At 58.5% G+C, this 14,146-nt stretch overlaps 4 protein-coding genes across 4 annotated transcripts; 2 read left to right on the top strand and 2 right to left on the bottom strand.

The window, feature by feature from the left end:
• Nucleotides 1-1,448: 1,448 nt before the first annotated feature.
• Nucleotides 1,449-2,879, top strand: MAM_07777 (uncharacterized protein; the record flags this gene model as incomplete). Its single annotated transcript, XM_040826575.1, has 5 exons — nucleotides 1,449-1,532; nucleotides 1,668-1,946; nucleotides 2,067-2,140; nucleotides 2,228-2,785; nucleotides 2,840-2,879. The coding sequence occupies 5 exons, from the start codon at nucleotides 1,449-1,451 to the stop codon at nucleotides 2,877-2,879; spliced, it is 1,035 nt and encodes a 344-aa protein (XP_040675414.1).
• Nucleotides 2,880-3,949: 1,070 nt separating this feature from the next.
• Nucleotides 3,950-5,909, bottom strand: MAM_07776 (Major facilitator superfamily domain, general substrate transporter; the record flags this gene model as incomplete). The annotated part of the gene is made up of 4 exons (XM_040826574.1): nucleotides 3,950-4,096; nucleotides 4,168-4,267; nucleotides 4,349-4,680; nucleotides 4,770-5,909. The coding sequence occupies 4 exons, from the start codon at nucleotides 5,907-5,909 to the stop codon at nucleotides 3,950-3,952; spliced, it is 1,719 nt and encodes a 572-aa protein (XP_040675413.1).
• Nucleotides 5,910-7,281: 1,372 nt separating this feature from the next.
• On the bottom strand, nucleotides 7,282-8,901 carry MAM_07775 (Cytochrome P450; the record flags this gene model as incomplete). Its single annotated transcript, XM_040826573.1, has 2 exons — nucleotides 7,282-8,515; nucleotides 8,594-8,901. 2 exons carry the CDS (start codon nucleotides 8,899-8,901, stop codon nucleotides 7,282-7,284), a joined length of 1,542 nt encoding a protein of 513 aa, XP_040675412.1.
• Nucleotides 8,902-11,262: 2,361 nt separating this feature from the next.
• Nucleotides 11,263-12,815, top strand: MAM_07774 (C6 zinc finger domain protein; the record flags this gene model as incomplete). Its single annotated transcript, XM_040826572.1, has 4 exons — nucleotides 11,263-11,281; nucleotides 11,336-11,748; nucleotides 11,806-11,988; nucleotides 12,045-12,815. 4 exons carry the CDS (start codon nucleotides 11,263-11,265, stop codon nucleotides 12,813-12,815), a joined length of 1,386 nt encoding a protein of 461 aa, XP_040675411.1.
• Nucleotides 12,816-14,146: the final 1,331 nt, after the last annotated feature.

Raw genomic sequence — 14,146 nt, 5'->3', positions numbered from 1 at the left:
GGCAAGACTCACGCATTCCACTTCATCTTCACATAAGCTGCCTCTCACAGTATCGTCAAGCGTCGTGTGGTGGAGATGCCGGTCGAACTGGCGGACCAGGACGGTAGCGGCCAAGTACATCTTCGCACAGGCAAGGCTGCGGAGGACATGTTGGCAGAGTTTTCGGAATCGAAGAATGACGATACGAGACATGCGAAGGAGTGACACGGAAGAAGTTGGACTTGCTTGATGCTCGGACATTGCCTGCTCCCCTTCCCAAAGCTGACGAGATCTCTATCCAACCCGGTGTCTTTCCCACCAGACTGACCCGATCCAACGATCCGGCTTGAAGTCCTGGGGCTCGGGAGATACCGGTGGATGCAGTAGAATGAAATACGGTGCTTGCGACACCGGTAGGGCAGAGCAACAGGCGCCATAGCAAGACGTCAACCGGACGTGTGATGATGACCGCGGCGAGCAGCAGCAGCAGCAGCAGCAGCAGCAACAGCAATGGAATGGGCTTGCCAAGCAGACATTGCTGCGGCCATGCGGCCATGTCATCGACTCTGCGGCGGCTTCCACGCCGAAACCTGAGGATGTGGTATCGGAAAGGGATGGATGGATGGCCGGGATTTTGTAGTTGATGCACCCACCATTTTCGCCTTTATTTGGCACCACAGTCCGCATTCGTTGCTGTACAGCCTGCGACGACCAAGTCTAGGCTACCAGTTCATGGCCATCAGGAGATGCAAGACAGGCCCTGGACGAGTCGACTGTTGCCAACGGGCTGGTGGGCTAGGTGACTTGGTGTCGGTCCCCTGTCTCGAAGGCTTGGGATCGACGTCCGCTCAAAAGATTGACACGCGGCATGTTTGCGTGCAGTCTGCCACTAGTACGGAGAGGCAGGGCTGTACAGTCCATCGAGCAAGTGGGCGAAGCTTGGTTGATCTGGCTCTGGCGGGACCCGAGGAGGTGCGACGAGACGAACTGCAACACAACACTCATCGCGGTTGTTTTCGTTTGCGTGCTTGAAAAGCCTTGGAACATGAGATTCATTCACTCAGCCTTGGCGGCCGAAAAATCGACTGTCCAGGCCATGCGACCGTCGTGACTGGTGACATCTCGGCCTCCCCCGTCTCCATCCATCTCAGCGTTGGCCGTTCCGGGGTGTGATGCTTCCAATCCTCGGCTCCCATCAGCGCCTCCCACTCGCACGAGTCTGCCCCAAGTCACTTGTCTGGCCTCTGGCGAGTGCCGTCTCCGTGGCTTGATGCTAGCTCGGCCTCATTGAACCCTAAACCGACTTGGCGTGGCACGACGGCACTCCGGCGGACTCGTGGTCGCGCATACAACGGAGAGTCTCTGCTCCTCCGCCGGGGCCGCACGGGTCGTCTTTTCATCGCAGCTTCGTGGCCGTCTTCTGGCATCGGCGTTGCCACAGGTCCGACCATCGAGGACGGGACAGGGACATGTCGGACGTTTCAAGGGGCGTCGCCGGGCTGCCCGCGCCGCATGCCGACGAGGCGAATGCGCCCATACAGGCAGATGCCGAAGTACGTTTGCTCGAGCCTCGGGGCCCGGGGACGTGGGATTCCTTGCGAGTCGGTCCCGCGGCCAGGCCATGCATACACACATGCGGATGCTGCAGCGGCAAGGTCCAGCTGACATGAACATGCTCGATTCCGCAGTCGGACGAGGCGGCCAGCGATTCGCATTCCGACTATTCCGAAGTCGCCTCGCACACGACGAGTCTGCGATCATCCGCCTTCGACTACACGTACGAAAATGGCCGACGATACCACGCCTACCGAGCCGGGCAGTATCTCCTCCCCAACGACCTGGAGGAGCAGGACCGACTAGACATGACGCACCACGTCTTTCGGCTGACACTCGACGGGGAGCTGTGCGTGACGAAGCTTGACCATCCTCAGGAAATCCTAGACATTGGGACAGGCACGGGGATGTGGGTATGTGCGTGACCTGCGCTTCACCTCCTCGTCCGCCTGCCTGCCTGCCGTCATCCCGACTCCACACACAGGCAGTCATGTACAAGACGACATGCTGACCGTGACTGCGTGCGTCTGCAGGCCATCGAGATGGGTGATTTGTATCCATCCGCCGACATCGTCGGGACAGACCTGAGCCCCATACAAGCAGAGTGGTCCGTAACACGTCCTCGTCTCTCTCCCCCCTGCGTGCGCGCAAACAAGGCGCCGCCTGCGCATTGCTGACAAGCCGTGGCCGGCAGGGTTCCCCCAAACGTACGCTTCGAGATTGACGACGCCTCCCTGGAGTGGACGTTTCCTCTCCAACACTTTGACTTCATCCACGCGAGAACCCTGGCCGGGGCCATCCGGGACTGGCCCGCGCTCCTGGGACGATGCTTCAAGCATCTCAAGCCGGGCGGCAAGGTCGAGATCTCCGAGGGACGCGCCGACTTCTTCTGCGACGACGGCTCGCTGGCCGAGGACACGGCCACCCACAGATGGCTCTCGGAGTTCCGGAGACTCGCGGCGCCCCTGGGCTTCGACATCGCCCCCCAGCTTCCGGACATGCTGAGGGACGCGGGATTCGCCGACGTCGCCTACGCCCAGAAGGTCGTGCCCCTGGGGACGTGGCCCAAGAACCCGGCCCTCAAGGAGATTGGCCGCTGGTTCCGCGTGCAGTTCCTCGACATGGCCCTCGAGGCCTACAGCCTGGCCCTCTTCACCAGGTTGGGCGGCTGGTCCAACGACGAGGCCCAGGTCCTGTTCGCCATGGTGCGGAACGAGCTCAAGACCAGCAGGATCCATCTCTACACCTACACGTACGTAAACCCCCCGCCGGATGCGGTGCGGCCATGCTGAGTCTGGAGACGCAGAGCCTTTGTCACGGGAACAAAGCACGCCGACGCGCCATGACGGACGTGTTGGAGATGCGACAAGGCGCCGGGCCCCTGTTGCGCCTCGCAGCGTCTGCGTCCTGACTCCTCGACGCTGTGCAGGCCGCTCGCGACGTGTGCCATGCTTGCAAGCTTCTTGAGATTGAGGCGGAGGCGAGACCGGGGCGGAAACCAGATGCGGGAGTTGCTCGACGGCGTGTTCAGCATGACGAATCGAGAGCACGGCGCTTACGGCCCTTGGGAACTGCCTTGGCATCTCACCAAACACGTGCTGAGACGGGAGCTTGCTCCGTTGCCGCCGATGTATCGGTCTGTGACTTGTCCAAGATCAGTGTCGGGAAACCGACAAGACGGAGCCCGTCGCTCGTCACCATTGAACCGTGGTCTCCCACGAGGCGCAGGTGTATACAGCATACGCCGGGAAAGCCAAGCCTACATGAATCATTTTGCACAGACTGCAAACCAGTGGACCATGCGGGCAGTAGATGGAGAGCAACGCGACGTTTGGAAGCCCAAAGAATTGTTTGTAGGCAGAAAGTGTACGGCCACGGCTCAGGTCTAATCAGAATCTCGGTGTCGACTGCGGCAGTAGAGTCCCCAGGTAGTCAACCATGCGCTTCAAGTCAAGTCTCGTGATTTCACAAAGCTGGGCACCCATTTGAAGCGTTGCAGAATAGTCCAAGATGTTCTTGACAACATGACACCATGGCACAAGACAGTGCAAAGGTAGTGTAAGATGGTAGTAAGTGTATACGTATTCCGCAGAAACCACACCCTTGCTTCATAGCACACAAGGCACATGGCCCCAAGACTCACGGCCAGACGAGGTCGCTCGCTGCATGCGCAGGACTCCCAGGCAGAGAAGGGTCTCGCGGAAAGCCAGGGGAAAGCCAGGGGCGACGTCCAGCCCAGAGAAGTTGGACTGAAGAAGCAAGAGGCGGTGCTGCGTCGGTCCATGGGACGAGGGGAACAGGTTCCTTGCCTGGCATTCCATCGTCGCCGCCGGCGCAGCCTCGCCGCGCGTCTTGTGTCGACACGGCCGCTCATCCGTCCTGATGCTGCGACGGCTCCTCAGCCGAAAGCGCGTCTTCAGACCTCGTCCTGCTCCCGTCCTCCCCCCGGCCTCGGCCTCGCGTCTTCCACGGCCGGCACGCTCGACCTCGGCTGCTTCTCCGGTTCGAAAATGGCGTCCATCTCTTCCAGGGTCTTGCCTTTTGTCTCGACCCAGAACACTGCCTGGGATGGAAATCAGCCTTTCGCCGCCGGCGCTGCTCGCGAGAACGACCCCGCCGTCGGCCGGAACTTACGATGAGGAGAAACGTGATGACGTCCCACGATCCTTTAATCATGTACATTCTCCAGCCGATGGTGTCGAGGCCGATGGGCATGACGAAGACGAGCAGCATGCTGCGCCCGGTTAGCCCACTCCCGTCCACACCGAGAGAACAAGCAGGCAGGCAGGCAGGCAGGGCAGGGCAGGGCACTCACGCCAGACCGTTGGACGTAAACGCCGACAAGGCGACGCCGTTGGCCCGAGTCGGGTAGTCCATGACCTCGGGCGGGTAAAGGGGCAGCAAGGGCGTCCAGGCAACGGAGTAGAAGCCCTGGAACAGAAACATGACCGCGACGTCGCCGTAGACGAGGCTCTGCGGCGCGCCGCCCGGGTCGTCGGCGTACATCTTGGAAAGACCGCCGATGACGAAGAGGCAGGCCGTCAGCAGTGCCTGCGAGACGAGAGCCGTCGACTTCCGTCCCCACGAGGCGGCGAGCTGCGTGCCGGCGAGGCAGCAAGCCAGGCACCAGACGTTCAGGACCACGTTCTTGCCGAGGTCAGTCAGCCGCCGGGGCATACATACATGCCGCGAGCAGGTTCAAGCCGGCCGCGGGCATCGTGGGACGGCTCACTCACAGCCTTGAGTTGGTCGCTGGGGCTCGTCACTCCCGCCGTGGTCAGCTCGCTCCCGAGATAGTACGACGCGATGACGTTGCCGGCGACGCACGAGAACGGCCCGGCAGAGGCGCCGACGAGCACCCGTCTCCTCGCCACCGGGTTCCTGGCAATCTCTACGGGGCTCATGGCCCGGGCCCGCTTCTTCTCCCGCTCCAGAGTGTCGAGGATCTCGCGGTAGACCGCGCTGGCCACCGGATCGGCCACGTCGCCGTCGGCGTTGGTCTGGGCCACGACCAGCCGAGCGTCCTCGTAGCGGTCCTGCCGGACCAGCCATCGGGGGGACTCGGGCACAAAGGGGAGGACGAGGACGCAGACGAGGGAGAAGACGCTCTGCAGCAGGGACGGACACCGCCACGCCCACGTGGAATCCCACCTGCCCGTGGCGAGGGTGACGCCGGCCGCGACCAGGGCGCCGACGTAGTAGAAGTTGTTGAGCAGCTTGGGCCGCGCGTCAGCCAGCGTCGAGCCAGGAGCCTCGACGGGAGGACGGGGACGGGGGATACATACGCCGACCCCCCAGGGGCGCCAGCGACTTGAAAAGGTCTCGCTGAGATAGACGGGGGCGGCGACGTAGCTGATGCCGCCGCCGAAGCCGAGGACGATGCGGCCCACGACGAACATGGCCACGTTGCGCGCGGCAGTCTGAAGGGCGACGCCGGCAACGGTGATGACGGACGCCCAGAAGAGCGCCGGCCGGCGCCCCAGACTGTCCGACATGACTCCGCCGGCCACGGGGCCGAAGAAGCCTCCGATAAAGATGGAGGCCGTGTTGAGGCCCCGCGTCGCAGACGTGAGCCCGAAGTAATCGGCGTACGAGGGCAACATGTTGAGCCCGTTGAGCATGGACCCGTCGTACCCGCCGGTGGTAGATTGGGCCACGGAGCAGAGCAAGAGCAGCACGGACAAGGTCGACGTGGACTCTGGGATATACGACGGGAGCCAAGTCCCGGACGGCGTTGGTCGCAGCATGGAGAGCCCAACGACGCCTCCTGCTGGGAGCGTGCCTCGACGTCTGTCGCTGTAGAAGTCGCCGGGGCGGGACGGGGAGGAGGACACGGCCGTGTGAGATGCGATTCGGACGTGGCCACGCCCCGTCATATAGTGTCTGCTCGTTGCTCCCTCGCCTCCTCCAGTTCAGGCTTGTCGACTCGGCGACAACGAACTGGCGAGATGCGACCCGACGGCAACTCGCGGCGACGGCGACGGCAACTCGGCAAGGAGACTCGCGGCTCCCATCTCTCATTGGGGCACAGGCCTGCTTCTGCTTGTCTCTGTCTCGCAGGACATGTTCCCCTCGCAGGGCAGCGACGCTTCTGCGCGAGACACTGGAAAGTCTGTCTGATCCGCGACGCCTCTACACCGCCAGGCCGGTCCGTTGACAAGGCGCGAGAGAGCCGGCCGTCCACCATCGCCGCGTCATCGGCCCAGACGTCGTTGTCTCTGCTCTGCGTCAATGTCCCGAGACCTGGCACACGTGTGCGACCTCGTTACCTGCTAGCGGGGTGGCGCCTCACGAGGACGCAATGGACATCAAGGCGCGTGCGTGCCGAAACTTGATTGACGTGTCGAAATCAGCGTCAGCGTCAGCGTCGTCGCCGCGGCGGCGCCCCCTCGAGGCCTGGATTCCCATCCCCGTCCTGCTGCCCGGCGAGCAGCGGCCCTTCTTCATCTCGGAATCGGGAGACGATCCCACGATCCCACGGCCGGCGGCTCCGGCGACGTCACCGGGGGCTGGCGCGGCTTCTCCGCCGTCCCGAGTTTCAGGGCACCACCGGCGCCGTCGAGCAGGGGGACCCGGACGTCGAGTCCGAAGTCGTGCTGCAGGTCGGTTCCGGCTATGCCGTCCTCGCCAAGTCGAGGAAGTTGTGCCACCACGAGAGCGGTTTCACCGAGCTAGGCCTCCAGCCGAGGTCGGCAGACGTGGTGGTCCCTGACGCACTGGTCGTCAGTATTGGGTGTCTGGAGCCGGACGGAGCTGTACGACGTGGCCAAGGGATGGATGCTGGCCCTGACTCCTGGCGGCGTTGACCGCGACCTGGGTGAGATTGGGCCGTGGCATAACCCGGCGGCCCATGTGGCCCTTTGACAAGACTTTGACAAGGAGCCGGACAGGATATTGGGGCAAGGCGCACGTCGGCCTCTCGAGGCTTTGCAGGGACGCTGACTCACTACTCGCTACTCGCTCTGTGCCGGGCTGAAGGAATCAACATCACGACGTGAAAGTCTCCGGCGTGTCTCGGCACCTTCAAGGACAGACTTGATTTGTACCTACTACTCCAATAGTCGGCCATCTGGCCGGGGCAGATGCAGCATGTGGGTTGGCCAGTCACGTACAGACGCCGCCATCCATAGTACATACATACACATACGTACATACGTACATGTGTAATTTCCTTGACTCGCGCATCTGGGCAGTGGGCACAACCCGGTCCGGGTTGCTTTGTTCAAGTGGAACGTATTCTACACCGCATCATCTCCGCGATAGGCCCACCTCCAAGCCCAGCGGCTTTCGCAGAAATCCTTCTCTGGTCTTCATCGGCCCCTGCCGCGGAGTAACCTCGTAGCGTCTTGCCCACGTAGCCAGGATCAGCCTCATCTCCATCTCCGCTACGTTTCGCCCGACGCAAGACCTCGGCCCGTGGCTGAAAGGGACGAAGGCGTTCTTTTGCCTAGCCGTGACCTTTTGCCACCTCTCGGGCTTGTACTCGTCCGCGTCCTCTCCCCAGATCTCCTTGGAATGATGAATCGTGTAAGTGGGCACGCTGAGAACGGTACCGCTGGGGAAGAAGTGGCCCTGGATAGTAACGCCAGGCGACTCGGGCGGAACCTGGCGCGGCAGCCCAATGCCAGATGTACAGTGGTGACGCAGGGCTTCGTCGATAACCCACCCGAGATACTCGAGGTCGCGGACCATGTCGTATGTCGGGACGTCAACGTCTTCAGGGACTGACGCGTCAAGCTCGGCTTGGAGCTTCTTCATAACTCGCGGATCGCGAATCAAGTAGTTCATGAGAGCGCAGGAAGAATTGGATGTCGTGTCGCTCCCGGCAATCAGCTGTGTGAGTGCTTCGGCAGTCAGCTCTTCACGGCCAAGAGGTTGGCCGTTGTCGTCTTTGCCTTCCATGAGCCGGGCGAGCAAGTCCTTGCGGTCCACGTCTGGGGGGTTCTCGACCCGACTCTTGACGCGAGCAATGGCTATGCCGGCTAGGTTCTGCACGGCTTTCAGGCCCCGGCTGAAGAAGGGGTCGGGGAGCATGGACGCGTAGGGCCTGAGCGGCGGGTAACAGCCCAGTGTCGCGCTCACTTCTCCTCTTCGGTTCAGAATCTCGATGGCTGGGGCGTAGACGGGTGGGCTATCCGGCGACGACCTGATCTCGGCGACGTCGGCCCGTTTCTCGAGCATGCCAAAGGGCGCCCCGAATGCCAAGTCGCCAATGACATCAAAGGCGAGCAGGTTGAACCACAAGAGTGCGTCAAGGCGGGCTTCCGGCTTTCCACTCTGCGTCTGATGCGGGCTTTCCTCAATCAGCTTGTCAAGCTGTCGCACGAACAAGACGAGGTTTGCGTGGATATATGGCTCGAATTGAACCACAGACTTGGCGGAGAAGGTGTGAGAAACCAACTTTCGCTTCCGAGTGTGTTCGTGCCTGACTCGCGTGTTGAATAGGCCACGGCGAATGGACACAAAGGCATCATAAAACTCGCTATGTCATCAGCGTTAGCTCCTTGTGGTCCCATGTGTTCCGTCTGGTGGGTGGGCGAGGGTCGCAGATGTTGCTCACGATTTCAAAAACCCGTTGCCATGGCCATATATGGTAGCGATGGCTGCATCGTCGGCGATACTGATGTGGTTTGGTTGTATTCGCACCACTTTGCCCAGCTTCGCGTGGTACTCGTCGACGGTTTTGTATCGATCTCCTCGTCGGCATACCGTCAATAACCACAAATTCGAAAATTGCGCTCCGAACGGTGCTGGGATCCCGCGCAATTTTGCATTCGCCACAAAGTAGTCGAAAATATACCATGACAGCACCAGGCCAACAATGGCCAGGCCGACCTGTGGCGAGAGCACCGATTCTATCAGCGCCATGCCAAAATTGACCATCAACTTGGTCTGGAGCAACGTCAAATCAACCTCACGGAATGACGGTTCATGACGCGGTAGTTTCAGTTTCGGCGCCGGAGGACTTCAAGGGCGGGCTTTTTTCCTTTGTCCTCAGTCGCTAGAGATGCCCAGTGACTAGGCGCAAGACGTAAACGCCATGTAGCAGATCGCCATGCAATAAAAGAGTTTTGCCAGCCGGCTTCCTTTTCAGCCCAAGTTCCGACCCCGCAGGCTTCATTTCTGCCTGCTGTGCTTCTGTACGCAGTATTCTTCCGAAATCTTGGCCCACCGCCTCGGTTATCTTATTAAAGACACGGCAAAATATCATGTCTCAATGCTACTAGCAGTGCGTAGTTCCCGGTCCCGGTTCCAAATTACAAACCGCCCTGTGTAACTGGCCTGGAGATTAGACCATCCCCCACACCAGACAACGCGGGGAATGCACTAGTCAGCCGGACGGGAAGAGTGTGGGTTGCTCGGGAATCGACGTCGGCAAGGCCAATGTCTCCTTGTCGACACCTGCCGTACTTGATTGACGTACCAATGACGGCTCGGGTTTTTTGCTAGATCCGTGGCTGTGGCGTGGCGACCTCACGAGTCTGCCTCTATCAGCGGCGTTTCGCATAGTCTCTGCCTGGCTCGCAGCGTTAGCAAAGCAGGACCAATCTGGAAAGGAAAGAAGAGGAAAGGAAAGGAAAGGAAAGGAAAGGAAAACCCAGGGTTTGCCACGTATTTCGCTCCTCGAGATGCTGGCTTGGATCCACTCTTAAGGCAGGCATCCAGCCGTCACCAGCAGCAGTCTACGATCTGGAGCCTGCCTCGCGTGTTTTTTCCCGTGCTTTTTGCAGGGCATTTCAGGTGGCTCCCCCGGCGGCAAATGAATTGGCTTTGGGTCCAGCTGATTCCGGCTGGGGCGAAGAGAAGACATTGCGTCTTTTGTAGCTTGAGTGTTATGACGGTATTGAATTGACTTGCCGACAGGAGGCTGATTCCCAGTTCTAAGCGTCGGGGTCAATCGGTGGCCTTTGCTCCTTCCTCGTCGACAGCGCCTTTAGGCAGTCTACTTAGGTACCTACTTAACCTATGTACCGAGGTACAGCCATCTGCTCAGTCAATAGAGCAACCCCTCAGCGCGTCAAGGTAACTATAGATAGATGGGCACCTGGGTAAGTACCTACTCGGGCAGGTTCCCGGTACCTCGGCAGGGTGTCTCCATGACGGACCAAATGGGATTTCTCATCGTCGCATGATTGCAGATGAGGGAAATCCAGAGCTTTGCGCATCTGGAGCTTCTCCGCGCATGTTTTCGAGCAAGGCTCGTCGACTTTCGGCAGCTTCGCCAACGCAGTAACAACAGTTGGCATGCCCGCTGATGTTCGATTCGACAACGGCCTAAATAAATAGCCAGCCGGCGAATCAGACAACTGGATAATGAAGCCTGCAAAACTTTTTCACCATGCCTCTATGGATGTTTGCTTGTCGACAATATGCATCACTGCTTCTAGAGGCCGCGCTGTCCATTTGATGCGTTTGGTCGGGGAACTGGCATCCGGAACGATTGGAATGCATTATTCCCGACGTGCTATTGTCCAGCCCTCGGCAGCAAAAGAGTGACATGACTGAGGGTCTGAGAAACGTCCACGGCAGAGAGTCGGGCCAGGACGATGCACCGCTACGGTCCATCGCAGTCCAATCCCACTCGACGGCTATTGACCGTGCCTCATACTAACTACATACTACAACAAATCACTTGCTGGACACGGCACGAGAGCAACTCGTGGCAGAATTCAAAGCCCGACCGTATTTCGGAGTGTGCCGTCGTTCGGCATGTGAAGTGGGGGGCCTCGCCAGGGCCCAGGGGTGCTTCCCCAATCTGGACTTGTCCTTTTGCGTGGGGAAATTCTACGACAAACAGGTGGAGTCGAAGTTCGACCGTCCGTCTCCTCTGCGAGATAAGTCTTGAAATTACTTACGTCGTCCTCTGGTCCGTCGCCCGGATGATGCGCTACCTGGATGCCATGGGTAAACGCGCGCGAGGATCGACACGACAAGCAGTTTGCTGCAACGACAGTGTACATGTACCTGAACGTGCCTTCTCAGAATGCCTCGAGTGAAACCGGGCGAACGCCAGAGGGCAATGGCCCCCAAAGTCAGAACTGGTTGCAAAACATGCAAGTTGGTCCAACTTGTCTCTCGCTCCCTTAGCCGCAAACCTTGTGCGAATCTAACCGTCCAATAGAAGTCTGCATACGCACTCGTCCTTTTCCATCACAAGGCAATAGAGTGCTGACATCTGAGCTTAGTTCGGAGGATCAAGTGCGACGAGGGACGCCCCGCGTGTGAAAGATGCAAGTGACCGCTACAAGTCGATTGTTGGAAGAAGGGGGGAAAAAAAAAAGACGCTAACACTTCCTCATAGGCTGCAAGACAGGCCGCATCTGCGACGGATATGATAGTCCTCCGGCAAAGGGCGTCACCACATCGTCTCTGACACTGACTCGCATTGCTGCCTCGTCCAGTACGACCCAAGAAGTTCGAGCATTGCAGTTCTTCGTTGAACGTACTGCTGTGCAGTTCGGAACATTCGTGCCCGACGACTTGTGGAGCAGCCGAGTGCTCCAATTAGCCCATTCAAACACCTGTATACGACATGCCTTGGTTGCATTGTCCTCTTATCATGAGAGATACTGGAGCCATGATGTTGGCGGCGAAACACCATATGGCCTGCGACAGTACAATTTGGCCATCAGTGAGCTTGTTAAATCGGGGGCCGAGCGACCGTCTTATCTCCATATCCAACTGGTTTCTTGCACAATATTCATATGCATCGAGGTGAGAATCGTAGAGTCAGCTGACATTCGACGAATGCAAGGCTGACCTGACCGCTAGATCCTCCGGAGAAATATAAGCAATGCCATATATCTCTTCAAATACGGCTGTAGAATGATCGAGGGAGCTATGAAGCAGGTCAGAAAGGGCGGATACGTTGGTGGTGCTACTGGAATATCAATTGAGCCTGTTATTAGGCTTGTCGAAGCCTTTTTTGCTCGTATATCAACTCAAGTCTTTCTAGTGAGTAGCCGCCTGCTGCCTTCAGCAGGTATCGCAACGTACTAACTCAGGTGAAGGCTATCGGAGGCGATGTTGATCACACTCTCGCCGACATCATTTCGCCCATGCTAAAGCTTCGCATGGTAACCATGACGCACAAGCTTGCACTGTCGTCAATTCAAGAGGCGCGGGATTCGTTGCTAAATCTTGCCTTGCAGTACAGACGCGACATGTCAACGGCGCAGTCCAAAGCCTTGAGTATCAAATTCGACACCTGGATGGAGGCATTTGAGGCGTTTCGCAGGACTGTCGACCGGAACAGCCTGAACTCGACAGAAAAGCGAGCGTTTGCACTGCTAGAACTGCACAAACGATACTTGTATATCAATATCGCGGCATTGAATCAACCCGACCGTGAAGATCCGTCAATGTGGGACTTGTGGACAGACGAGTTCCGCAAAATGGTCGAGTTTGCCACAGAGGCTGGCGGACTTGATGCTGCAGACGCAGCAGCGGGTCAACAACCGCAATTTTATATGGAAATCGGGATCCTGCCAGCACTGTTCTTCCTGAGTTCTAAATGCCGAGATCCAGAGGTGCGACGGCGAGCAATAGAGATCATGGAGACCAATCATATTCAAGAAGGCATATGGAATAGTAAGATGGCGGCCAAGGTCGCCAAGAGAGTCATTACGCTCGAGGAAGGCGAGTTTATCGTCAAGTCGAGCAACGACGTCGACGACCTGGCTCGAGTGCGTCGTGTAGCGGTCCATGCTGGTCCTGAGGTGGCTTATCTGAATGTAGGCTATGAACTGCACTGCGGTTGGGTTCAGGAGGAGCTTGACTGATGGGAAGTTGATGGACCACACGTTGGAGACCCTGACACCAGCGGGGGCAAAATGCTGAGTGAGAAGGCAGGATGACCGAGGGGAACGGCAATGGCATGAACAAAGGCCAAAGCATGAAGTCTCGATATTTGAGGGCAAGAGCAGAGAAGTAAAGAAAAAAGACGCAGCGGTGTCGAGGGGTTAGTGTTGGCCATCTGGCTTTTCATGTACCAAGGGGATGGCTTCTGTCTACCTAGGTAGTGAGTGTGTGGCTCCAAGGTCCAAGGATGCCCCGATTCGTTGTTGGCTCGTCACGGTCGTTTTGTAGTGCTGTTCTTGGTGCATAAATGAGATGGATATTTCAGATATCTGGAATATACCCTGATGTGACTGGCCGGATCGTATGCCGGGGGCGAGGGGGAATGCAAGCCTTGTTACGGGCTCGGTTGAGGGAGGGTATGGAGCGAAGAGGGTCCAGTGATCCAATTGATTTGATTCACAGAACCGTGCACCGTCAAGCCGGGTACTCGCATCGCACGCAAGTCGCAATCCAGGCATAGGCATGCCCTTGCCCAGCGTGTTGTCGCCGCGACAGGCTGGTGGTGTGATGTCCGGACGAAAGATTTGCAGTTCTGGTAACATTGAGCCGCCATCTGAGCATTGGCGGGGCCTTGCAGCGGGCACTTGCCGAGTTGGTTGGCTGATTCGTACGCTCGGCTGGAAGCGAGGCGGCGCGGGCGGACCAGACACGCGCACATTGCACATTCGAAGCTGATTGGTTCGGTTGCCAGAGGACCAGCGCACCAGTGGGCACGGCAACGGCAGTACACGGCAGGCAGTGCCGACGAATGGGAGCCGGGCGAGCTCCAGGTTCTGGCAAGTTTCAACGTTGAGCCAATCAACTGCCCAGTAATCGTGCCCAGCACCTTGTGCAAGACAGGTTTATTTATGCATGGTAAAGTTCACCAATTGCACCAAAATGTGTATGCTCCGAGAGCACCCTTGTACCGCCCATGCAAGCAAGCATCCTCGATTCCATCCACTCCGCAACACCATCCTTCCTGCCTCTATCTTCTGATCTCTTCGGGCCCTTCCATGATGCACCAGCCCCGCAACACTGGGCCTAATGCATGCTACCAAGTCTTCTGACGACAGAAGAACCCTCTCCAGACGACTCTCAAGACGGCTACAAATTGTCATGTGTACTGGTAGCAATGTCGGATAACCCAGCAGTCTAGGAATAGCTGGATCAGGTAGGTGACGATCCTCCCCAGAAAAAACATCCAATGTTGACCCCTTGGCGCCCTCAGGTCGGTACCGGCGGCGCTGGCTTCCCGAACTGTAGCTGGCCG

This window comes from Metarhizium album, assembly GCF_000804445.1.
Source record: "Metarhizium album ARSEF 1941 chromosome Unknown scaffold_36, whole genome shotgun sequence".
Lineage (NCBI taxonomy): Eukaryota > Fungi > Ascomycota > Sordariomycetes > Hypocreales > Clavicipitaceae > Metarhizium > Metarhizium album.
The sequence above is the reverse complement of the archived record's forward strand: the minus strand, read 5'-3'. Positions and strand labels throughout refer to the sequence as shown.